This window comes from Oncorhynchus gorbuscha, linkage group LG05, assembly GCF_021184085.1.
Source record: "Oncorhynchus gorbuscha isolate QuinsamMale2020 ecotype Even-year linkage group LG05, OgorEven_v1.0, whole genome shotgun sequence".
Taxonomy (NCBI): Eukaryota; Metazoa; Chordata; class Actinopteri; order Salmoniformes; family Salmonidae; genus Oncorhynchus; species Oncorhynchus gorbuscha.
Genome location: NC_060177.1, coordinates 78087797 through 78112401, shown reverse-complemented (window position 1 = coordinate 78112401; position 24605 = coordinate 78087797). Strand labels below are relative to the sequence as shown.

The 24605-nt window shown below is 43.8% G+C and overlaps 2 protein-coding genes across 6 annotated transcripts; both read right to left on the bottom strand.

The window, feature by feature from the left end:
• Positions 1–4665: 4665 nt before the first annotated feature.
• Positions 4666–9782, bottom strand: sb:cb288. 4 transcript variants are annotated; one of them, XM_046351242.1, is made up of 6 exons: positions 9454–9782; positions 8581–8632; positions 7390–7458; positions 6893–7023; positions 6502–6586; positions 4666–6084 (listed from the first exon to the last, which is right to left on the bottom strand). In XM_046351242.1, the coding sequence occupies exons 2-6, from the start codon at positions 8618–8620 to the stop codon at positions 6068–6070; spliced, it is 342 nt and encodes a 113-aa protein (XP_046207198.1). In that variant the 5' UTR covers positions 8621–8632; positions 9454–9782; the 3' UTR covers positions 4666–6067. The 4 variants fall into 4 exon arrangements, 3 of the variants coding, with proteins under 3 accessions (XP_046207198.1, XP_046207196.1, XP_046207199.1); XM_046351240.1 differs by having other exon boundaries at positions 9502–9773; XR_006838926.1 differs by lacking the exon at positions 6893–7023 and having other exon boundaries at positions 9454–9763.
• A 299-nt stretch (positions 9783–10081) lies between these two features.
• LOC124036536 (synaptobrevin homolog YKT6) lies at positions 10082–16406 on the bottom strand. 2 transcript variants are annotated; one of them, XM_046351238.1, is made up of 8 exons: positions 16246–16406; positions 15584–15793; positions 15222–15304; positions 14471–14571; positions 14069–14173; positions 13877–13942; positions 13499–13600; positions 10082–12606 (listed from the first exon to the last, which is right to left on the bottom strand). In XM_046351238.1, exons 2-8 carry the CDS (start codon positions 15685–15687, stop codon positions 12571–12573), a joined length of 597 nt encoding a protein of 198 aa, XP_046207194.1. In that variant the 5' UTR covers positions 15688–15793; positions 16246–16406; the 3' UTR covers positions 10082–12570. The 2 variants fall into 2 exon arrangements, with proteins under 2 accessions (XP_046207194.1, XP_046207195.1); XM_046351239.1 differs by having other exon boundaries at positions 15584–15789.
• Positions 16407–24605: the final 8199 nt, after the last annotated feature.

Sequence of the window (24605 nt, the reverse complement as noted above, 5' to 3'; positions counted from 1 at the left end):
GGATGCTCTTGATTGTGCATCTGCATCTATTGAACAAAGCTCTGTTTAATATCATCTGCCAGCTGATGTTTGGGAGCTGTTTTGACTATAGCGACCCCAGCTTCCAGACCCTGTTGAGCTACCTGTCTGAGGCCATGCTGATAGAGGAATCCCTATAGACCCAGGTAAGACACCAGCAGGAGGACACCAGCAGGAGGACACCAGCAGTACAAACCCACTGAAGCTCCATGGTTAGCCCTTTCAAGCTTAACATCCTTATCATTTATCGCCCTCCAGGTCCCCTCGGAGAGTTCATCAATGAGCTTGATGCCTTGATAAGCTCCTTTCCTGAGGACGGCTCACCTCTCACAGTTCTGGGCGACTTTAACCTCCCCACGTCTACCTTTGACTCATTCCTCTCTGCCTCCTTCTTTCCACTCCTCTCCTCTTTTGACCTCACCCTCTCACCTTCCCCCCCTACTCACAAGGCAGGCAATACGCTCGACCTCATCTTTACTAGATGCTGTTTTTCCACTAACCTCATTGCAACTCCCCTCCAAGTCTCCGACCACTACCTTGTATCCTTTTCCCTCTCGCTCTCATCCAACACTTCCCACACTGCCCCTACTCGGATGGTATCGCGCCGTCCCAACCTTCGCTCTCTCTCCCCGCTACTCTCTCCTCTTCCATCCTATCATCTCTTCCCTCTGCTCAAACCTTCTCCAACCTATCTCCTGATTCTGCCTCCTCAACCCTCCTCTCATCCCTTTCTGCATCCTTTGACTCTCTATGTCCCCTATCTTCCAGGCCGGCTCGGTCCTCCCCTCCCGCTCCGTGGCTTGACGACTCATTGCGAGTTCACAGAACAGGGCTCCGGGCAGCCGAGCGGAAATGGAGGAAAACTCGCCTCCCTGCGGACCTGGCATCCTTTCACTCCCTCCTCTCTACATTTTCCTCCTCTGTCTCTGCTGCTAAAGCCACTTTCTACCACTCTAAATTCCAAGCATCTGCCTCTAACCCTAGGAAGCTCTTTGCCACCTTCTCCTCCCTCCTGAATCCTCCTCCCCCTCCCCCCTCCTCCCTCTCTGCAGATGACTTCGTCAACCATTTTGAAAAGAAGGTCGACGACATCCGATCCTCGTTTGCTAAGTCAAACGACACCGCTGGTTCTGCTCACAGTGCCCTACCCTGTGCTCTGACCTCTTTCTCCCCTCTCTCTCCAGATGAAATCTCGCGTCTTGTGACGGCCGGCCGCCCAACAACCTGCCCGCTTGACCCTATCCCCTCCTCTCTTCTCCAGACCATTTCCGGAGACCTTCTCCCTTACCTCACCTCGCTCATCAACTTATCCCTGACCGCTGGCTACGTCCCTTCCGTCTTCAAGAGAGCGAGAGTTGCACCCCTTCTGAAAAAACCTACACTCGATCCCTCCGATGTCAACAACTACAGACCAGTATCCCTTCTTTCTTTTCTCTCCAAAACTCTTGAACGTGCCGTCCTTGGTCAGCTCTCCCGCTATCTCTCTCAGAATGACCTTCTTGATCCAAATCAGTCAGGTTTCAAGACTAGTCATTCAACTGAGACTGCTCTTCTCTGTATCACGGAGGCGCTCCGCACCGCTAAAGCTAACTCTCTCTCCTCTGCTCTCATCCTTCTAGACCTATCGGCTGCCTTCGATACTGTGAACCATCAGATCCTCCTCTCCACCCTCTCCGAGTTGGGCATCTCCGGCGTGGCCCACGCTTGGATTGCGTCCTACCTGACAGGTCGCTCCTACCAGGTGGCGTGGCGAGAATCTGTCTCCTCACCATGCGCTCTCACCACTGGTGTCCCCCAGGGCTCTGTTCTAGGCCCTCTCCTATTCTCGCTATACACCAAGTCACTTGGCTCTGTCATAACCTCACATGGTCTCTCCTATCATTGCTATGCAGACGACACACAATTAATCTTCTCCTTTCCCCCTTCTGATGACCAGGTGGCGAATCGCATCTCTGCATGTCTGGCAGACATATCAGTGTGGATGACGGATCACCACCTCAAGCTGAACTTCGGCAAGACGGAGCTGCTCTTCCTCCCGGGGAAGGACTGCCCGTTCCATGATCTCGCCATCACGGTTGACAACTCCATTGTGTCCTCCTCCCAGAGCGCTAAGAACCTTGGCGTGATCCTGGACAACACCCTGTCGTTCTCAACTAACATCAAGGCGGTGGCCCGTTCCTGTAGGTTCATGCTCTACAACATCCGCAGAGTACGACCCTGCCTCACACAGGAAGCGGCGCAGGTCCTAATCCAGGCACTTGTCATCTCCCGTCTGGATTACTGCAACTCGCTGTTGGCTGGGCTCCCTGCCTGTGCCATTAAACCCCTACAACTCATCCAGAACGCCGCAGCCCGTCTAGTGTTCAACCTTCCCAAGTTCTCTCACGTCACCCCGCTCCTCCGCTCTCTCCACTGGCTTCCAGTTGAAGCTCGCATCCGCTACAAGACCATGGTGCTTGCCTACGGAGCTGTGAGGGGAACGGCACCTCAGTACCTCCAGGCTCTGATCAGGCCCTACACCCAAATAAGGGCACTGCGTTCATCCACCTCTGGCCTGCTCGCCTCCCTACCACTGAGGAAGTACAGTTCCCGCTCAGCCCAGTCAAAACTGTTCGCTGCTCTGGCTCCCCAATGGTGGAACAAACTCCCTCACGACGCCAGGACAGCGGAGTCAATCACCACCTTCCGGAGACACCTGAAACCCCACCTCTTTAAGGAATACCTAGGATAGGATAAAGTAATCCTTCTCACCCCCCCCCCCCCTTAAAATATGTAGATGCACTATTGTAAAGTGGCTGTTCCACTGGATGTCATAAGGTGAATGCACCAATTTGTAAGTCGCTCTGGATAAGAGCGTCTGCTAAATGACTTAAATGTAATGTAAATGTTAATCCCTGTAGCTGTATGAGACAATCCCTGGCGTGATGAAGCACCTCCAAGGACCTCACAATACCGTCTTCAGCCACTACCAGGCCATGGAAGCCTTCATCAGGGAGGTGGAGGGACACAGGCAGGACCTGGACCCCAGGCACCTTCCTCATAGAGAGAGGTGGAAGGACACAGGCAGGACCTGGACCCCAGGCACCTTCCTCATAGAGAGAGGTGGAGGGACACAGGCAGGACCTGGACCCCAGGCACCTTCCTCATAGAGAGAGGTGGAGGGACACAGGCAGGACCTGGACCCCAGGCACCTTCCTCATAGAGAGAGGTGGAAGGACACAGGCAGGACCTGGACCCCAGGCACCTTCCTCATAGAGAGAGGTGGAGGGACACAGGCAGGACCTGGACCCCAGGCACCTTCCTCATAGAGACATAGAATGTAAGCGGCTCTTTCTGTTACTCTGACGTTATTTACCCCCAATGATGAGTTTTGAAAATGTTAATTTGTGATTGATGAACCCCTCCCCTGACAGCACAGGGTTTGACCTGGCCAGCCTAGGTCCTACTTCCACCACCCTGCTCTGAGACTACCTCCGCTACCCTGCTCTGAGACTACCTCCGCTACCCTGCTCTGAGACTACCTCCGCTACCCTGCTCTGAGACCACCTCCGCTACCCTGCTCTGAGACCACTTCCGCTACCCTGCTCTGCATAATCACACACACACACATACAGGGTGAGCCTGTGACATGGATAGGCATTTTAAAACTAGTATGTGCCTCCCTCATGAAAGATGAGTTAATGTTAACAATTATTGGATCTGTTGACAATTGGTGTTAAACCCTCTGTTGTGACACAAGGTCCAGTTTAGATAGTGTTGGGCTGGCAGGAGGGATCTATCTAACATGTCTACCAGAGCCAGTATTCCCTACACGGAAGATGTCGTCATTAGATCTCTCAACGCACCCTGGATGGCCTACAGAGACACTATGCTGGATGGTACCTCATACCAAAGGTGTGTGTGTTCTCAGTAGGGCAGTTGTGTGTTACTGTTCATATAGTTGTTGCTTCTAGAGCACAGTGTTGATGCTTACCCTGAACTCAGTGCTGTTTGATCAGGCTGACACCAGACATCTTCAACCCACAACACTTCCTGGATGCTGAGGGACACTTTAGTAGGCGGGATGCATTCATGGTCTTCTCTGCAGATAATCTTAATCTCACCTAAAGAGGGTGTGTGTCATTCCTAAGTAAGCATGTGTCTGGCCAGGATAGAGCTTTTCCTGTTCTTTATTAGTCTGTTTCAGAAGCAGAGTCTGGATGGACAGGAGAGAGCAACAAGTTCCACACCAGACCATGATGAATCCCCCACTGCCCTGCAGGAACCTCTCACCCAGTGCACTAAACACAGCAGAAATCAAATATAGACCTTTTTGTGGTCAAGGGCTCGGCTACATTAAAATTACAACAGGACAGTTTGAAAATTTTACAAGTTTATTAGTTACATAAAACCCAAAGGACTTAAGACTTCCTTAGAATCATCTAATTTTGTATGACTTCAAGACCTCCCACTAACACAATTTGTTAGTATTTGATAGAGCCAATTTTGAGCTCATTTTAAACCTCTCCTTTCCTAGTGTTCGGTTGCATAATTTGCATTGTTCATTAATCAGGATGAATGTACATTCATCCCAACACTAAGTAGTAACTCAGGTGTAAATTCAGATTTAACTCTGATAAAGGTAAAAAAGTAAAAACTCAGTAAAAGTACAAGAACACAAATCACAGTTTAATGAAAGGAACAGTAAGTCACATCCTGAGGAAAAGTAACATGACAAAACCTGGATATCATAAGGCCATTAACTCCAGCTCAATCATTCACCTAAAGCCATCATATCACATGCACAACCAAATATATGAATTATTAGCAAATTTCCCATTCATTATCACTTTCCTTTGCAACACATGTAGTCAAACCTAATCAAAATCTACACACATTTTCACCCAAACAGAGAGAGAGAAAACATACCCAACATGTTTGCCAGGCCAGTAGGCTTGTTGACTGATAGGAAGAACAGTGACCTGTGCTGCCTCCTTCCTCAGTAGTACAGATTTCACTGTCAGTGACCCGCAGACAACAGTATAGCTACGCTTCAGTTAAAAGTCAGCATCTCACGCAGGCATAGCACTGTGGCATACAGTGGATCCTAGAATCATTTAGATCAGGCTCTCTCAAACTATTGGGGTCCGGCACCTCTTGTGATAGCAAATATATAAAGGGACCCCCTCAATCAGAACAACTCGAGTGAGAAAAATAGCATACACGGTGTTTTACTATGACTTCAGTGTATGGCCGGACGAACCAAGGCTCGGTCCTGGGGAGGAACATTTTAAAAGGCCAGCCTCTTGACATATTTTGTCATGGGGCAAAGAGTGTGTGTTGTTGCAGCTTTAGCACTAATATTCTGCAATTCTACACATTTTCCCATGAGACAAAAACTGCAGTTTAAAATATACACACACTATGGGTTGAGTTAAAATATATAATTGGTGAGTACTGTAGATGCCAATATCCCTGTGAGCCTCCCAGGCCCACGTTGTCCAGGGTTTAAGAACATAAATTGTATATTAATAATATGACATTTTATTGTATTTACACTCTAAACTAATTCAACAGATCTCTTGGCAAAAATGTGTTTGACCGGTTAGTAATATTCTGATTTTTTTTTTTACATACAAAAATGTTTCCAAGTTTGATGGGTCTGCAGACCCCAGCTTAACTGGTTTGGATGGTTTGTTCATGCTCTCTGATGAACTTCAGTTGGATCCATTAGCCATTTGAGTGGATCCTCTTAAGGCAATTTAGAAGATCCTTTTAGATCCATTTGACCGGATCCTTAGATTCCGGTCCATCCTCTGACCATGATAAGCTAGATCCATAATTATGCCATCCCCTAGCTCCATGCAAATGTTTCTGAATCTCCATTTCCTCTCTGATGTCCAGGAACATCCTGATGAGAGACTCAAGTCAGTATGAGTGGATCTTTTCGGGTTCGTTTGACTGGCCGGGGTTTGATGCAGGAGTTGGATCCAGCGGATCCTCTGGCCAGATGGCCTAGATGAGATCCTGATTGTCAGTCAGCATACTTGGCTCCTCTTGTCTCGAACCCTCACCCTCCTCTTCTTCCTATGTTGAGTGTTCAGCTGTTACTTAGTGACTAACTCATAATGCGCTATAGGTTAAATATAAAATGTTAATCATTTCTGAATCACTTGAGATTGAAAAAAAAATGATTATACATAATGTCATTTCAGGCAAAAATGATCCACTTTAATCTTAAACTATGGTATCCAAATAAGTAAATAAACAATTCTGTGTTTAAACAGAGATGATTACATCAGAGTAGAGTTCACTTCAAATAAACTGACATTACTGATTACTATTTGAGAAATAAAGATTATGGTGGCAATGTCGGACTAGATCCAAAACCTGACCCACTGGAGATAAGATCGTGATGTCACATCCTATCAAGCCTGGACAAGTATTCCTTTTCAAACCAATGTCACATGAGAATGCTGTTTGGATTGGTTTCTTGTTCCTTACCTTTGGGGTGGTGAGACCATACACTTCCACAGAACTGCATAGAGACCCAATACGAAACCAATGAATACTGCAGCTGCAATGGCTCCTACACACAGACAGATTTACGGAGAGAAATCATTGTTCACACATTTAGGAAGTATACACATTGTCACCGATGGCTTTGAGTGTCAACAATAAACTAAATTCAGTGAAATTCCATCACATACAATATGCTACCTTCACACTACCCTGTCACGTCCTGCAACTTCAAACGGAAAAAGCGTCTTAACAGAGCTGCTCAAACTCATCTACAGGACATGTAACTGTTTGCAGCAGTACAGAGACGACACTTAGCAGTGCAATGCCAACTGCACTGCCCCTTGGCAGACCATGAACTATTACTGAGCATTACCGTGGCTAGCGGAATGTCACGCTGTCTTCCAAACCTCTGGCCTGCCTGGGTCTGGCCACCTGACACGTGTCTGATTAAGTCTTTTTCTTTTCCACCATGGAAACAAACATTGAGCATGTTCCAACTGAAACCTTAAAATCAGATAAGAGGATAGCAAGAGAATGATGTCATGACCCACCCCAAATAATGTTTTTCTCAACAACAAAAAAGGCAAAGAGAGACAGAGGAATGCTAAACTTTACCCAATTTAGGAATAAAAACACAGTTAAAAAGCCAGGAGCCATGGTGACAATGAGGACACCTCAGCCTGGTCGTTATCTGACTGGTCAGAGGTTTACATTTATCTGGATCGTCTATGTCTAGAGGGATCCAGATAGACCAAAGAAGAGATGAAGGGAGAGGTGAACTGAGCTACAGCTTATTGAATCTGCCTGACACATCAATGTACCAAGGTAACAGACTAGCCTTTGTCAATGCAAACAAGTGATGAGTCTCACCTGGGATGATGCCACTTCCTCTGGCCTGGGGGTCTTCTGTGTATGAGGGGCGAGGGATGGCCGTTGACTCTTTAAAAAAAACAACTCTTGAATGAGATTTGCTGTGTGTAGCAACTGTCATCAAAATTGTTAAAATGTTTGTTTGTTTCTAATAAATGTATCAGTTGGACAAGGGATGAAGATACTCCAAACTTTTAGAATTGGTAAAATCCCTTAGATATTGACAGAATTCTAGCACATGAAACATTTTACTGGCACGGACAAATAATGAATTCAGGGATTTGTGGGAATTCAGTTATTCAATTTAAAATGCCATATTTTTTAAATTGTGTGTGCCTAATTTGCATATGGCTAAATTAGTTTGCATATATGTATACATTAACATAAATGAGTGGAACAGGGCTGTAACCACCAAAAACACGCTCTGTCTTCTAGGCCCACCTGCACTCACCTGCTGTGTCTAGGCCCACCTGCACTCACCTGCTGTGTCTAGGCCCACCTGCACTCACCTGCTGTGTCTAGGCCCACCTGCACTCACCTGCTGTGTCTAGGCCCACCTGCACTCACCTGCTGTGTCTAGGCCCACCTGCACTCACCTGTGCCGTCTTGACTGCATTAAATTACTGTTGTCCTGTTCTCTTGCATAATTCAACAAGTGTTTCAATAGCAGGATACCCTCAGATTTAAAATCAACACGCTTGGCTCTAGATTATACCCATCTATACGTACTTTAAATTATTTGTGTGATCAGACATAAATATAATCCAAGTGTTTATTTTCAGAAGTTACTTTCATTTAAAAATGTATTAAATGACTTTAAATTCCACAAAAAAATGAACACCAAACAAAATAAAGTTATCTTTCTTGTGATGTAAATGTCGAGAAGATGTGTTACATCCCAGACAAAGACTTAGCTTTCCATTGCATCTATAATAAAGCTAATGTTTTCCACTGAGCCAATTTCAGCCATTACCAGGGTGTTCGACAGGTCCCTACAAACATTCACGTGATCATAACATTTAAAAACACAGCACCTGGTCCCAATTCCAGTCAATTCAGGAAGTACACTGAAATTCCAATTCTCATCAAAGCTTTTCAATTAGAACAAATTGGAATTTAAATATGGTTTACCTTCTGAATTGACTGGAATTTTAATTAAATTGACCCCAAACCTGACTGATACACACTCACCATTGCGCTGTTCATATGAAGCGAGGACCCATGTGTGCATTGGAACAGCTCTCTGAAAGACAGAGACAGACTGAAAACATACAGGACACACACAATCCCAACGAAAACACAGTACTGGTGAGCACAGGAGGTTGGTGGCACCTTAATTGGGGAGAACGGGCTCCAGACAATGACTAGAGCAGAAGCAGTGGAATGGTATCAAATACATTAAACACATGGTTTCCAGGTGTTTGATGCCATTCCATTAGCTCTGTTCCGGCCATTATTATGAGCCGTCCTCCCCTCAGCAGCCTCCTGTGCTGGAGAGTGGAGACAAAAGTTCCTGGGAAAAAATCCCGCCAGAGGCGTTCAGTAGCATCAGCTTGTCTGTGCATGTCGTCAGACTCATCTCCTGTTGACATTCCCCCTTCCCTCGAGAAAAATGACAAAAACTGTCCTTGGCCACTTTTTAATAACAAGACACAGTAAAACACATAAAATCGGGTTTCAGCAAAAACATTGGAGGAAGTCTTGCAGAATGGAAAATTAAACTAGGCCAAAGGCGCGCCATGATTGTTTGTCCAAGATAAGAACTGAGCCAGCGACAGTTTCCAAAACATCTGTAGGGTTTTTCACAGCCTGCATGAAAGTCTCCCATCAAGAAATACGAATAGTCGCATAGGCAGTTTGCAGACCAATACTAAACACTTTACTATATGCAGGGATGCTCGTAGGAAAAAAAATTGGTTCAGTAAATTACTTTTATTCTTTACAAATATTCCCTCGTCAATCAAGTTGCAACAATGTAACAGCTGAGCAAGCACGTCCACGAAAACATGCAGGCAACAAATGTCTCTTTAAAAATATCGAATGTAAATATACTGGATGACCTACCTGTTTTTATTTGTTTATTCGCCTACGATGAGTTTGTCTAACGCTTACCTCCGAGGTGTTTCCATCGCTAAATACAATTTTGGTCTGGTTTTTCACCTCCGTCCACATTTTTGCACGCGTGTTGTGAAATTAAAGGGAGTGATGACGCTCCTCTCGTTCGCCGCTGGTCGGTTGCGAGCTCACCAGGAAACCCTCTGTCGCTCTGCTCCGCCAGCGAACTTTCTCAACACACTTTACATCAGCTGACTGCGATCTTCAGGAGGGCGGAGAGAGTAGGGTTCATGGGACGTACAGCCTTGATTCGTCTGATAAAAATACCTATTGTGATGTGTACAAATAATTTAATAATTTCTGTTTCTCTAGTTGTTGTATTAATAGGCGTACCCTATCCACACGGGTGGAAAAACTACCCAATTGTCATACTTGAGTAAAAGTGAAAGTCACCCAGTAAAATACTACTTGAGTAAAAGTCTAAAAGTATTTGGTTTTAAATATACTATTATGATTACCATTACTATTAGTTGATATATCTTGTCTAGGTGGTTTGCTTGATTGGTTTATTACAAAATGATTCCCATAGGTTGGTTATAACACTACCCCTTAAAAAATGAATTTAAGGACACATCTGTTCAAGGCCTTTTGTTTTTTATCCAGGCAATATTACAACTTCTGTAAACAGTGTTTCAGCTAAATAAATGTCCAAAATATGTATAATACAACATCTTCAATGTTTGCTTCCAATTCCATGATGTGCTATTTAACTAAATAAATTACAGAACATCTCTCTCCTAATTAAGACATGATATTTAAAGTGGAGAAACAAATCACTAAATAGCTACAGCTTAACTTTAATAGCATTTGTAACAGTATTTAAGTTTTCAGCACAACTTAAACGTTTACAGAACAAATTCCTCAGAGAAAATGTTTTTTTTTTGTTCACCCTTGGCTTTCTTCATTTGGGGAGTTGATCATAAGTGTACAAGAGTCATCAAAGTGTCCTTCATTGGAAACCCTGGTGTCAAGTTAACTATCTGTTTGCCCCACATCCAACATTATGGAGAGGGTAGTCAGCTTCTAGAAGTTACACAGAAATTGTGCCATAAAGCAATAAGAGCAGTTCAGGTCACAGACTAATTATGTATTTGCACACAGACGTTCACAAACACAACACACACACACACACACAATCAGGTCATAAGACACAAAATAAAGCAGCAAGATAAACTACATATAAAATATCAAAGGCCTCTCTCCATCTCGCTTTGTCCAACAATTTGGCCTCAGCGTGCCTCCGGATGCTCTGCAATTATGTCACATCTCCATACGGAGTTTCCGACCACACTTTCTGATCAAGCATAAATTACCTCTCATAACTATAGAGAATGATAAAGGCCTCTAGTGGCCAAAATGCTATTTTAGCATTGGCAGCGTCATTGAGGGCTTCCACCATACTTCCGCCATTTTAAAATAGTCAACTGGGTGAGTATTCCTACGGGTTGCAGCCTCAGTGGTGCTGCCTATGCTGTGACATGCGCTATAATGGCACAGCTAAAAAGGTGTCCTATATCTAGCTCTATGATCAGAACCCATTGGTGGGTGGGTGATGGCTGATTCATTGTGAGAGCCATCTTAAGACTGCATCCAGACAGACCAATGATTTAGATAAACACTACATGACTAATAGGGGGCACTGTGTTAAAGCTAGCATGTCTCCATCTTGGCACTCCCCAGCATTATAAAAAATATTTTGGAATCTATAGAAATTCATTTATTAATGTCTACATTTGTTTTTGCTGCATTTATTCTACAACAGACACCTTAAATGCATACTTTTAAATTATGTGAGCAAAACATAAAAATACAAAATGAAAAAAAAAAAAAAAATTCTTTAAAGTATCATTTTTTAGAGATTACTAATCTTACAACAAAAACATTTCAATATATGTAACTTTGTCCTTGAAAAATGTAATTGAAATACTGTAGAATTTCAATAATTCCTATGGAGGACTATTCCTACTGGGGAGTACCAATATGGCCAACCAGTGGCTTCAAAACCTCTCAATAGTCAATACATAGTGTCAACAATCCAGTTTTTATATATATCAATAGTTCGGACAACAAACACTTTTTTTTTTAGCCTACTCTGTGAAACACAACATTTAAAAAAAGCTTTGGAGGGATTACAGCGTAACTCCAGTAGGACACTGCAAGACCTGCCTTTCATACCACATACTCATACACAGCAGGACTTCAATGTAACCCATAATTCAATAAGGCTCAATAAGACATCACTACACACTGCTTTCTAAGTACAGGCTACCCAATTTAGTTTAACAAGCCCATCCGCACGAGCAATACCAATCAAAAACTCGGACATTTTTCAAAGTTTTCACATGCCTCCACAAAAAAAAACATGATTCAATACGATTAAATCACTACGCTAAAACATTCTGTGGAAATGAGCAATTTGATCATGGAGTTCTGATGTCTCAGACCCAGTTACAAACAGCCACTGCTCCCCCAAATCACAATACATAGAATATAATTCCTCCAGGATACAGAGGCCCTTTAAATATGTAACTGAATATACCTGAACTACGAATGTGAGGAAACAGCACCATCTAGTGGGAAAATAAAATATGACGACACTACAAGACCTTTACGAGAACACCAGCAGATCCTGGGTTCCAGAAATCTCTTGTTTTAACGTTAGCTGTGAGTTACTACATAGAACAGAGCGAGATTGTCAGGGTTGCTTTAAAGCCAAGCATGAGAACTTAATCTCTCCTCCTTCAAAACACAAGATTCTGATACAGGCTGAAATTCAGGAAACGCTTTAAGACTTTTTTCAAAGAACAAACCACCAAAGATACAAACAACACGTTATTGATGGACCACATCCTGGCTGGCTATGAACCACCTCAATGCCTTTTGAGAGGTTACAATGAAGCAAATAAATATAATAATTTCCCCTGCCAACCCCCCCACCCAACTGCCTCTGTGCCCTCCCAGTGACTGAGCGGAGGCCATTCTATCTCCTGGAGGCTGGGGCATGATGGGAGTTGTAGGATGAGCAGAAAGGCCAAGAGCTGTGTTTAAAAGGACAGTTCACAGTCATTACATGACCTCGCAGCATGAGTTCTGCTTCCGTGCCTGTGGGATAGAAAACAGAGAGTGATTGATTAGCAATTACTACATCAATTGCACACGGAGGCGGCTACCGCCGTGAAGAAAATGAGTCTTAATAAAGAGTTTTAAAAAGGCAGATCTGTAAGTAACCCCGTCCCGGATCACTTTTCATCACAGCTGATGATCCGAATCACGTTCTGCGCACACAAATTTGTGGTCACCTTCCCTTCACATTTCTGACTGTCGATCTGGAATTATAATTCTTCAAGTTTTACAGGTGAAACATCCATTCAGCTTCTGCACACCAACTATTTGATCGCAATCAGTTTCATAAGGAAATTAATTTAGATCTTGAGTTCCACAGTGTTGTTTCAAATTAGCCTAGATTGTTGTTTTGAATTATGTACAGTGAGCAAATATTAGAGCAAATGGTGTTCAACTGTAGCATACCTGTGTTTAGTTTCAATCAGCGCACCTACTTTGCCTCGTGGCCTAAAACTTTGCCTTGAGTTTTAGGCCACGAGAGAAAAATGCAACGATTCGCACAATCATCCTAAAATCCAAAGAAATGAGGTGTTGTTACAGTAATGTTATACTATGCAATTATATTTGGTTCTGTTATGTAGGATACGATCATTGTGAACTTGCAGACATTGATTCCGCTTTGATATAACTATTAACAGCGCACCATTCACCATTCGTTAGAGTAGTCTGTTCTCTGAACTACCGAATGAAGAGATCAGTAGAAAGTAGAGTAGAGAATCCTTCACATGCAGAAGCTTCTAAACTGTCAAGAAGAAAAGTCGGACCAGCAGCCACTCCGTTTTTATAAAGCCTAAAAATAGCCCAAGTTTCATCTAAAATGCAATGACAGTTTGAACCGGAGAGCTCAGTCCACAGTCACTACAGTACTTACAGTCTTATAAAAGGCTTTAGACTGGTTCCCCAGGTGTTCAGACTTCTGCACCAGATCATCCAGCTTCTCCCCTCTTTCCAACAGAGACTCCATGGTGTTGTGCTGCAGAGACAATCACACCACACTTCATATACAGCATCACACCAACCACAGGCACTAGCAGTGTTAGACATGCAGTAGTGCAAGTTTCAGTGTCCTATATGGGGAAAATCATGTTAAGAATCCATAGCAAAAGAAAGTAAGGTTGAGAATCCAGAATAGAGACAGTTTTTCACACAAATCTCAGGCAATTATATTAGCTTATCTCAAGTTTGCCCATTATGTGAGAGATTCTCAGAGATGTGGTTATGTGAGAGAGTGTCGACTGAAGAGACTTACCAGAATGATCTTTGTCTCGTCCAGTTCAGCCTGCACTTTGGTCATAGCATCTGCCTCTCTGGGGTTCTGAGGAGAAAACACAGACTCCGTCAAACTATCACAATCGTGGATATTCAAGTGTTCTTCAAAGTTATTTAATTGTATGTGTAATGTTTGTTGTGTGTCATTTTAGAGACAGGATGCCATGTGTACCTGGTACTTGGCCAGGTGGATGTCCAGAGCTTTGTAGTTGATGGTTTCAGGGGTTCCAGATGGCCAGTCGATGCTGTCCACTTGTCTGGAGAACTCCTCTAGCACCTGCATGATCAAACATCAAACCATTCAATCATATTTATTTAAACTATGGGTCGAGACCCAAAGTGAGTCCTGGTCAAGTGAGAGGTGGGTTGCAAATTTTGAAAATACATCTATAATCATACACCATTTCTTCTTAGTTCAGAGGATCCCTGCATTAAATGCTGAAACAGATACTGAAAGGGCCTGGTGAGGAGCAATAACTCTGGAAGACAACTTGAGATGAACAAGACCCAGACCAGAGATTAATATTCTCCACTAAGGGAATAATGTATCTCTCTGCACATCATCTCTACCCACCTTGTCTAGTAGTGTGAAGGCGACCCTTTGAGGGTACTCGCTGTCTGCTATCACCACTGCACTCAGACTGTCATTCCTCACATACACGTGGCACAGGTACTCTGGAGGGAGAGGGTAGGAATTATAGGAATAACCTCCTGTGAGCAGGTCGAAGACAGCACTGTGAGCAGGTTTTTCTCCAGGCTCCACCATCACCCACTTTTACATCTTTCTTAACTTATAACATGGACGCGGGGTTCTTCCACAGCCCAAGTGCAGAACGGGACAATCGCTTCAGCAACAAGTAGAAGAAACTTCTAACTGGTCAGTTTTATCTCAATCTCTTCATTCAAAGACTCAGTCATGGACACTCTTACTGACAGTTGTGGCTGCTTTGTGTGATGTATTGTTGTCTCTACCTTCTTGCCCTTTGCCCAACAATGTTTGTACCATGTTGTGCTGCTGCCATGTTGTTGACATGTGTTGCTACCATGCTGTGCTGTTATGTGTTGCTGCCTTGCTATGTTGTTGTCTTAGGTCTCTCTTTGTGTAGTGTTGTCTCTATTGTAGTGATGTGTGTTTTGTCCTATATATTTTATTTTATTTTCAATCCCAGCCCCGCATGAGGCCTTTTGCCTTTTGGTAGGCCATCATTGTAAATAAGAATTTGTTCTTAACTGACTTGCCTAGTTAAATTAATGTTAAATACATTTATTAAATAAAAAAATCAGAACACCGCCAAATGCTATGGCCCAGTGTGTCAGGAGTTCACCTTGTTCTTTGACTGAGGCTCGGCTGCCGTGTGCAGAACGCTCCACAATCAAGGCGCTGGTGAAGGTCATGAACTCTTGGACACTGCCAAAACCAAACACACAGACAATGGTGAAAACAGTGTTGGTGTTCTTGTCAATTCTAATGAATTCTGTTAAACCATGACAGGATACTATTAATGACAGGGAAGTCATCTTCTCCTTCATCTGCACTGATGTACAAGAACTGGACAGGTGACAGAATATTCCCAGTCGGAGTCCATCGCACAGTGCTTTCATATATCCTGTCTTCAGATCAGTGGAGATTGAGGGGAATCACCTTTAGACTATTAAAATGCACCCAGGTGCCAAGAGGAAGACCCACCTGGAGCGTTGGAAGAAGCTAAAGGAGGATAGGTCATAGGCAGATTTAAGGAGGTTGGATTTTGTCGCTCCTTTGTGGAGGACGCTGAGGCTGTACAGCTTCATGATGACGCAGGGACAGAGAGTCACCGCGCTAAGGATGAAAGGCGTGTCCCCGCGCAGAAGCCTCAAATCAACAAGAACCACAATGCCAAGAGGTCTCAATGCCTGCCTGCCAAGAAAGGGAAACAATTCAAATCACATGAGCCAAAGCAAACCAAGCATATAGCCACAAAGGACATACTCTGTAAGATAGCCTACTACACACAGTGCCACATATTCTACAATCTAAACGACTGCTAAACTAGTTAACATTACCACGATAGAATCAGACGGAACAAGGGTTAGTTAAACATATATCTTTGAAATAAGTCGACATGCACCGCTACGTCATATACTGGATTTTCATCAATATTGCTGGTTAGTTAGTTAGCTCACACCGATTGCTAGCTCGATAGCTAAATTATTTATTTTATTTTCCTGGCGAGATGAAGAGCAATTTGACACTGGATGAATGAATCTAAATGCGATCCCACTTCATAGAGAGCTGGCTAACGTTACAACAACAACTCGTGTTCTTTCGACGACGGAGTTAGCTAAAGTTAATTTGTCGTACTTACTTACCAGACAAGACTGCACTGTTTGACATATGTTGAGAGTAAAATACCAACTGAATTAGTCCATAACTACAGATCGTTCACTAATGTAGTTTATTTCTATCACTCCAACCACGTCACGATATAAGCTATGTCCCACAGGATAATTGTTCCGGAATGCAACACCGCCTCATCTTCTTCTTCTATGATATCATGGCAGTCCGCAAACAATCGTTAAAGTGCATGCCGTCACCTACTGTGCTGGAATGATCTGCCCAATTCTGTACTACCATGAAAATAAAATTCAAAACCAAATAAATCATAACTTCTACCACACCCTCCCCAACCCCATAGAACTAGATCTATATCATGTTGAAACACTCCACCCTTAGGATTGTTCAGCATGTCAACAACCATTTCAACAGTAACATCTGTTACCCACAATATCTCTTTTGGAGTCTCCACAATAACCTTCAACCTGGCATTTCTGCTTTCCACAACCAAAGTTACATTGTTAACCTTACCAATAAAACCTATGAAGTCAACTTTATTCATTATTAACGTGTCATTTGACACCGCACATTCATAACCACAAGATTTCTGAACAGGCCTCAAAACCCTGCCAGGACCATCAGAAGCACCAGTCCTGACAGTAGGTCCACTTACTACAGGTACATTCATTTAAGCTCCATCAGTCCCCAGTGTAGTTCTACCAACATGTTTTATGGCCTCTGCATACGACACATCATGACTGATCCTATATCTCTGAGCCTCTCTCGGTACCTGGCATCCACCAAATTCTGCACTGTGTTCTCCTCACAATTAGTGCACTTAACCTTCACATTGCTTCCACATTCACTGTAATCATGTTCCCCTCCATACTTGGCACACATTTTCTTTCCTTTACATTGAGCAGCTGCATGTCCCATTCTTTGGAATTTAAAACACTGCACTGCAAATAATACAAATTCTCTAACGTTGAAACTAAGGAATCCTTTCTCAACTTTTCCCAGCAAAACTCTCAAACCTCAGCATCACTGATAAGCTTTCACTTATTTGACCCTCTTTCCTACCGATCAACCTTTTGGCCTCAATCTCTCTGCCTCCCTTCACATTTTCTTTAATATCATCTGTGGACATAGATATTGGGAAACCAGTGATGACTCCCCTCAACCTAGCATAAGCACCAGGAAAATGGCTTTTAATCTTCTTCCCATTAAGCTTTTCCATGTTCAAAATATTCTCTTGCTGAGCCTGGCTACCACACAATATTAACAATCTACCATTTCCAATGAACCCGGCTAATTTCACTTCATCTACCTCTTTATCTACAGCATTAGTTAGCCGGACAGGGTGTGAGGCTCTGTGGTCTCATCAAACACTATCACCACTTTCCACTCCAACAATCACTACTCTTGCTTCCTACCTTGGCCCTCTTTATGCTTTATTTACTAGACACTCCACTGCTTTCTGTATCATGATCTCTCTTCTTCCTTCTGATGACCAGATCACCACCTCAAGCTGAACCTCGGCAAGACGGAGCTGCTCTTCCTCCCGGGGAAGGACTGCCCGTTCCATGATCTCGCCATCACGGTTGACAACTCCATTGTGTCCTCCTCCCAGAGCGCTAAGAACCTTGGCGTGATCCTGGACAACACCCTGTCGTTCTCAACTAACATCAAGGCGGTGGCCCGTTCCTGTAGGTTCATGCTCTACAACATCCGCAGAGTACGACCCTGCCTCACACAGGAAGCGGCGCAGGTCCTAATCCATGCACTTGTCATCTCCCGTCTGGATTACTGCAACTCGCTGTTGGCTGGGCTCCCTGCCTGTGCCATTAACCCCCTACAACTCATCCAGAACGCCGCAGCCCGTCTGGTGTTCAACCTTCCCAAGTTCTCTCACGTCACCCCGCTCCTCCGCTCTCTCCACTGGCTTCCAGTTGAAGCTCACATCCGCTACAAGACCATGGTGCTTGCCTACGGAGCTGTGAGGGGAACGGCACCTCAGTACCTCCAGGCTCTGATCAGGCCCTACACCCAAACAAGGGCACTGCGTTCATCCACCTCTGGCCTGCTCGCCTCCCTACCACTGAGGAAGTACAGTTCGCGCTCAGCCCAGTCAAAACTGTTCGCTGCTCTGGCCCCCCAATGGTGGAACAAACTCCCTCACGACGCCAGGACAGCGGAGTCAATCACCACCTTCCGGAGACACCTGAAACCCCACCTCTTTAAGGAATACCTAGGATAGGATAAAGTAATCCTTCTCACCCCCCCCTTAAAAGATTTAGTTGCACTATTGTAAAGTGGCTGTTCCACTGGATGTCATAAGGTGAATGCACCAATTTGTAAGTCGCTCTGGATAAGAGCGTCTGCTAAATGACTTAAATGTAACGTAAATGTATGTCTTTCCACAACCAATCATTCCGGCCCTTGACCCTCATCCTCCCGCTCGATACCATCAGAACGGACACCCATGTTGTTCGCATTCCAGCACAGCTGTTGCTTCTCAAACTTTTTCTCCATTTAGTCCACACTACTCGCCGTCATTTCCCATTAACCTCTTACAACATTTCTGCAATAGCAAAACAAGTTTCAACGATATCAAACAACTCTGACTTGTGGTCAAACAATCGGTCACCTGCACTGCTGATCCACCTTCTCCCTGTTAGAAAAATGCACTCTTTTTTTCCACACATGCATAAATCAGAGATTTAGGAATGGTAAGGTGGTGCCATGAGAAGAACATCAATGGAGTGATTGCTCTACCGCCTCATGGCCTGTTTTCTGGACCTCTGGCACTCTCTATGGGGGTGCCACAGGGTTCAATTCTCGGGCTGACTCTCTTCTCTGTACACATCAATGATGTCGCTCTTGCTGCTGGTGATTCTCTGATCCACCTCTACGCAGATGACACCATTCTGTATACTTCTGGCCCTTCTTGGGACATTGTGTTAACTAACCTCCAGACGAGCTTCAATGCCATACAACTCTCCTTACGTTGCCTCCAACTGCTCTTAAATGCAAGTAAAACTAAATGCATGCTCTTCAGCCGATCGCTGCCTGCACCTGCCCCCCTGTCCAGCATCACTACTCTGGATGGTTCTGACTTAAAATATGTGGACAGCTACAAAATACCTAGGTGTCTGGTTAGACTGTAAACTCTCCTTCCAGACCCATATTAAGCATCTCCAATCCAAAATTCAATCTAGAAATGGCTTCCTTTTTCGCAACAAAGCATCCTTCACTCACGCTGCCAAACATACCCTCGTAAAACTGATCCTTAGGCGATGTACTACCCACAATTGCGACCTGTACACTCTCGTTAGCTGGCCCTTGCTTCATATCCGTCCCCAAACCCACTGGCTCCAGGTCATTTACAAGTCTCTGCTAGGTAAATTCCTGCCTTATCTCAGCTCTCTGGTAACCATAGCAGCACCTACATGTAGCAAGCGCTCCAGCAGGTGTATCTCACCAGTCACCCCCAAAGCCAATTCCTCCTTTGACCGCCTCTCCTTCCAGTTCTCTGCTGCCAATGACTGGAATGAATATCAAAAATCACTGAAGCTGGAGACTCATATCTCCCTCACTAGCTTTAAGCACCAGTTGTCAGAGCAGCTCACAGATCACTGCACCTGTACACAGCCCATCTGTAAATAGCCCATCCAACTACCTCATCCCCATACTGTATTTATATATTTATCTTGCTTCTTTGCACCCCAGTATCTCTACTTGCACATTCACCTTCTGCACATCTATCACTCCAGTGTTTAATTGATAATATAATAATATAATAATAATAATAATAATAATAATAATAATATATGCCATTTAGCAGACGCTTTTATCCAAAGCGGCTTACAGTCATGTGTGCATACATTCTACGTATGGGTGGTCCCGGGGATCGAACCCACTTATTACTTCGCCACCATGGCCTATTTATTGCCTTATACCTCCCTTATCTTACCTAATTTGCACAAACTGTATATAGACTTTTAATACTGTATTATTGTCTGTATGTTTGTTTATTCCATGTCTAACTCTGTGTTGTTGTATGTCGAACTGCTTTGCTTTATTCTTGGCCAGGTCACCGCCTACCTGGTTAAATGAAGGTGAAATAAATCAAACTAAAACTACAGGCTGTGGTGTGTCCACTACCATATCTTCACAAGCATCACTTGTCTTCTCAATTATTTTAATCGCCTTCTGAATAGGAGATTCATATGACCTTTCTAACCTTTGCCACCTCAATCTCTTTCACCCTTACAGGACACTCCAGGAACTCGGGGATCATGATCCCCACCACAATTGCAACACCAAAGTCCTTCTACACACCGTTTTTCAGTATATTATGTCCGTCTGCAAACACTTGAAACATGGCCAAATCCTCTGCAATTCTTACACTGCAATGGTTTGGAGATGAAAGCTCTAACAGCGTATCTTGCTTAACCAAGCTTCAGATGCGTAGGTATTTGCTATTTATCAAAACACAACAGGACCGGCAGACGTTTTTATTTTTCTCGATTCACCCATCGGGTAAGACACAGGGGCACCAACCACACCAGGAATACTCTTCAGGTATTCAACCTGAACATCCATCGTCACCCCTGACTCCTTTGACAGTTGATCTACTCCGAAGTCTAAAACACAAAACTTCTGTTGTTCGGATTCTTGAGGCTCACTGCAATCTTCCTATGTTCTTCAGAAATACAATGAATCAAAATAAGACCACTAGTGGTCACTGACAGACTCCACTTGTCCCAGTGCATACTTCATTTTTTGACATCTCAAACAGGTCTCCCACATATGCATCCTTACTCAAATGCATCCCAACAAGAAGCGATTCATTTTTCATCCACTCCAGTTTTCGATACCACTGTTGTCCATTCAGAACATTTGTCGTCACCAACTTGTCTCGACGCGCTGCTTGATTCTAACTCAGCATCCACTTCCGCCATCTTTCCCTCCCTTGCCACACACCGCCTTATCAGAGACAGTACAGCTCATCATCACAATCTGTGTAGAGGGGTTGCAGTTGCGTCACAAATCACAAGGTCCCATGTTGGAAGACCAGAGTCAGCCTTAAAGTTTTTTTATTTATATTTTGTATTATTATGAACACAACAAATACAAAACAGAAATATACAAACAAGAGTACATAAACCTAACAGACAGGGGTATTACATCAAGATTCATTTTCCATTTGTTAAATACTTTCATGTTGCATATTGCTTTTTTGTTTTTACATTTACTGATCATTTCAAAACGATTATTTAAATAATGTGAAAAGGGTTTGTTCTCTACACACTACATTTTATGGACAAAGAATACAAAATAACAAAGGGAATAACCGAAATAGTTCTGACAGGCGTACAAACACTCAACACAAAACAACAACCAACAACACCCATATGGGACAAGGCTACCTAAGTATGGCTCTCAATCAGAGACAACGATAGACAGCTGCCTCTGATTGAGAACCACACCTGGCCAAACAACAAAAAAATCCAAAACATAGAAAATTAACATAGAATGCCCACCCTAGTCACACGCTGGTCTAATCAAAATAGAGAATAAAAGCCCCTCTATGGCCAGGGCGTGACAGTCTTTCAAATTAACATGAATAGTTGTTTCTTTTAAAATAAAATCTTCTAACTCACAACAAAATCATATAAGAACAGTCCTAAAATAAATGGTCAAGAGTCTCTGGGTCTCAATCACAAAATACACACTTGTTATCAATAGCTATTTTAAATCTGTGTATAATAAAGGTCTTTACAGGGTAGATTCTATGAATGAGTTTGTATGATAATTCTTTCACCTTATTAGATATAATATTTACCAGATAATAACGAAACTTTGTTCCATTTCACTTGTCCTAGGGCTGCATTCCAGTACATTTTAGCAGAGAAAATAGTAACATATTGACATAGTTTCCTTATATATATGTTATTACATTTATAGTTTAAAATGTAAATTCCTTCTAGTTGTATTGAGGTTACAAAATCCTCAACAGTTGCACTTGGAGTATTGTTATATTCTCCTAAAAGAAGAATAGCACCTTTAGGGACAGCTCTAACAACAATTTGATACTCCTCAGGAGTGAAAGTAACATTGTGTGTTCTAATAAATTCTGCATAATCATATAGTTGTCCATCATTATTCAATAATTGTTTAACCCAAATAATGTTGTTGTCAAACCAGTTCTGGAAAGACAAAGACGTGTTTTTGTATCTTATGTCTTTATTATTCCAGATTGTATATCTATGTCGGGAAAATTGTGTTTGTACATGAGGTTCCAAGTTAGAAGTACTTGTTTTTGAAAGTTTGCAAGCTTAATAGGGATTTTACCCATATCAAAGTTGCATTTGAGTAAGAATTCTAGACCACCAATTTGTTGGAATATTAAATTAGGGATGATATTCCAGATGCAATCCTTATTTCTTAAATAGTATTGTATCCATTTCATCTTAAATATTATAGTAGAGGTTTTAAAATCCAGAGTATTCAACCCTCCCTCACTTTGGGTGCTACATATTACCGCTTGTCTTCAATAATGAGGTTTATTCCTCCATATGAAGTTAAATCATTTAGTATCAACCATTTTAGTTACTGACAGAAGAACATCCAAGGCAAGGGAGGTATAAACTCATCTGGACCTTCAGATTGTGATAAAAGTACACGTCCAGATAAAGAAAGATCTCTTAATAACCAGGAGTTTGTCATGTTTGTCATTTATTATCTTGTCTTGTCCCTGTGCTTCCCATTCTATTCGTTTCCCTCTGCTGGTCTTATTTGGTTCTTTCCCTCCTTCTAGCCCTCTCTCTCCCCCTCCCTCTCTCACTCTCTCGCTCTCTCTTCTCTCTATCGTTCCGTTCCTGCTCCCAGCTGTTCCTATTCCCCTAATCATCATTTAGTCTTCCCACACCTGTTCCCGATCCTTTCCCCTGATTAGAGTCCCTATTTATTCCTTTGTGTTCCGTTCCTGTGCCGTCAGTTCCTTGTTTTGTATTCCATGCTGTGATTGCGTTTCGCCCTGTCCTGTCGTGTTTTTTGCCGTGATTGTGTATCACCCTGTCCTGTCGTGTTTTGTGCCTTCTTCAGACGCTGCGTGTGAGCAGGTGTCTCAGTTGACTACGGCCTGCGCCTACCCGAAGCGACCTGCAGTCTGTGGCCGCTTCTCCAGTTGTTTTCCCCTCTACTAATCTAGAGGATTTCAGTTATTCGGTTTTGAACATTAATAAACTCTGTTTCTGTTAAGTCGCGTTTGGGTCCTCCTTCATCTGCATGACAGAAGGAACCGACCAAAGAATGGACCCAGCGACTTCAGACGCTCGTTACACTGCCGTCGAGATCCAAGGAGCCATGCTCGGCAGACACGAGCAGGAATTGTCTGCTGCTCGCCATGCCGTGGAGAACCTGGCCGCTCAGGTTTCCGACCTCTCTGGACAGTTCCAGAGTCTACGTCTCGTGCCACCTGTTACTCCCTGGCCTGCCGAGCCTCCTGAACCCAGGGTTAATAACCCACCTTGCTACTCCGGGCAGCCCACTGAGTGCCGCTCCTTTCTCACGCAGTGTGAGATTGTGTTCTCTCTCCAACCCCACACATACTCTAGAGAGAGCTCGGGTTGCTTTCGTCATTTCACTCCTTACTGGCCGGGCTCGAGAATGGGGCACAGCTATCTGGGAGGCAAGGGCTGATTGCTCTAACAGATTCCAGAACTTTAAAGAGGAGATGATTCGGGTTTTTGACCGTTCAGTTTTTGGTGAGGAGGCTTCTAGGGCCCTGGCTTCCTTATGCCAAGGTGAACGGTCCATAACGGATTATTCCATTGAGTTTCGCACTCTTGCTGCCTCTAGTGAGTGGAACGAGCCGGCGCTGCTCGCTCGTTTTCTGGAGGGACTCCACGCAGTGGTTAAGGATGAGATTCTCTCCCGGGAGGTTCCTTCAGATGTGGACTCCTTGATTGCTCTCGCCATCCGCATAGAACGACGGGTAGATCTTCGTCACCGGGCTCGTGGAAGAGAGCTCGCATCAACGGTGTTTCCCTGCTCCGCATCGCAACCATCTCCCTCTGGCTTTGAGACTGAGCCCATGCAGCTGGGAGGGATTCGCATCTCGAATAAGGAGAGGGAACAGAGGATCACCAACCGCCTGTGCCTCTATTGCGGAGTTGCTGGACATTTTGTTATTTCATGTCCAGTAAGAGGCCAGAGCCCATCAGTAAGCGGAGGGCTACTGGTGAGCGCTACTACTCAGGTCCCTTCATCTAGATCTTGTACTACTATGTCGGTCCATCTACGCTGGACCGGTTCGGGTGCTACATGCAGTGCTTTGATTGACTCTGGGGCTGAGGGTTGTTTCATGGACGAAGCATGGGCTCGGAAA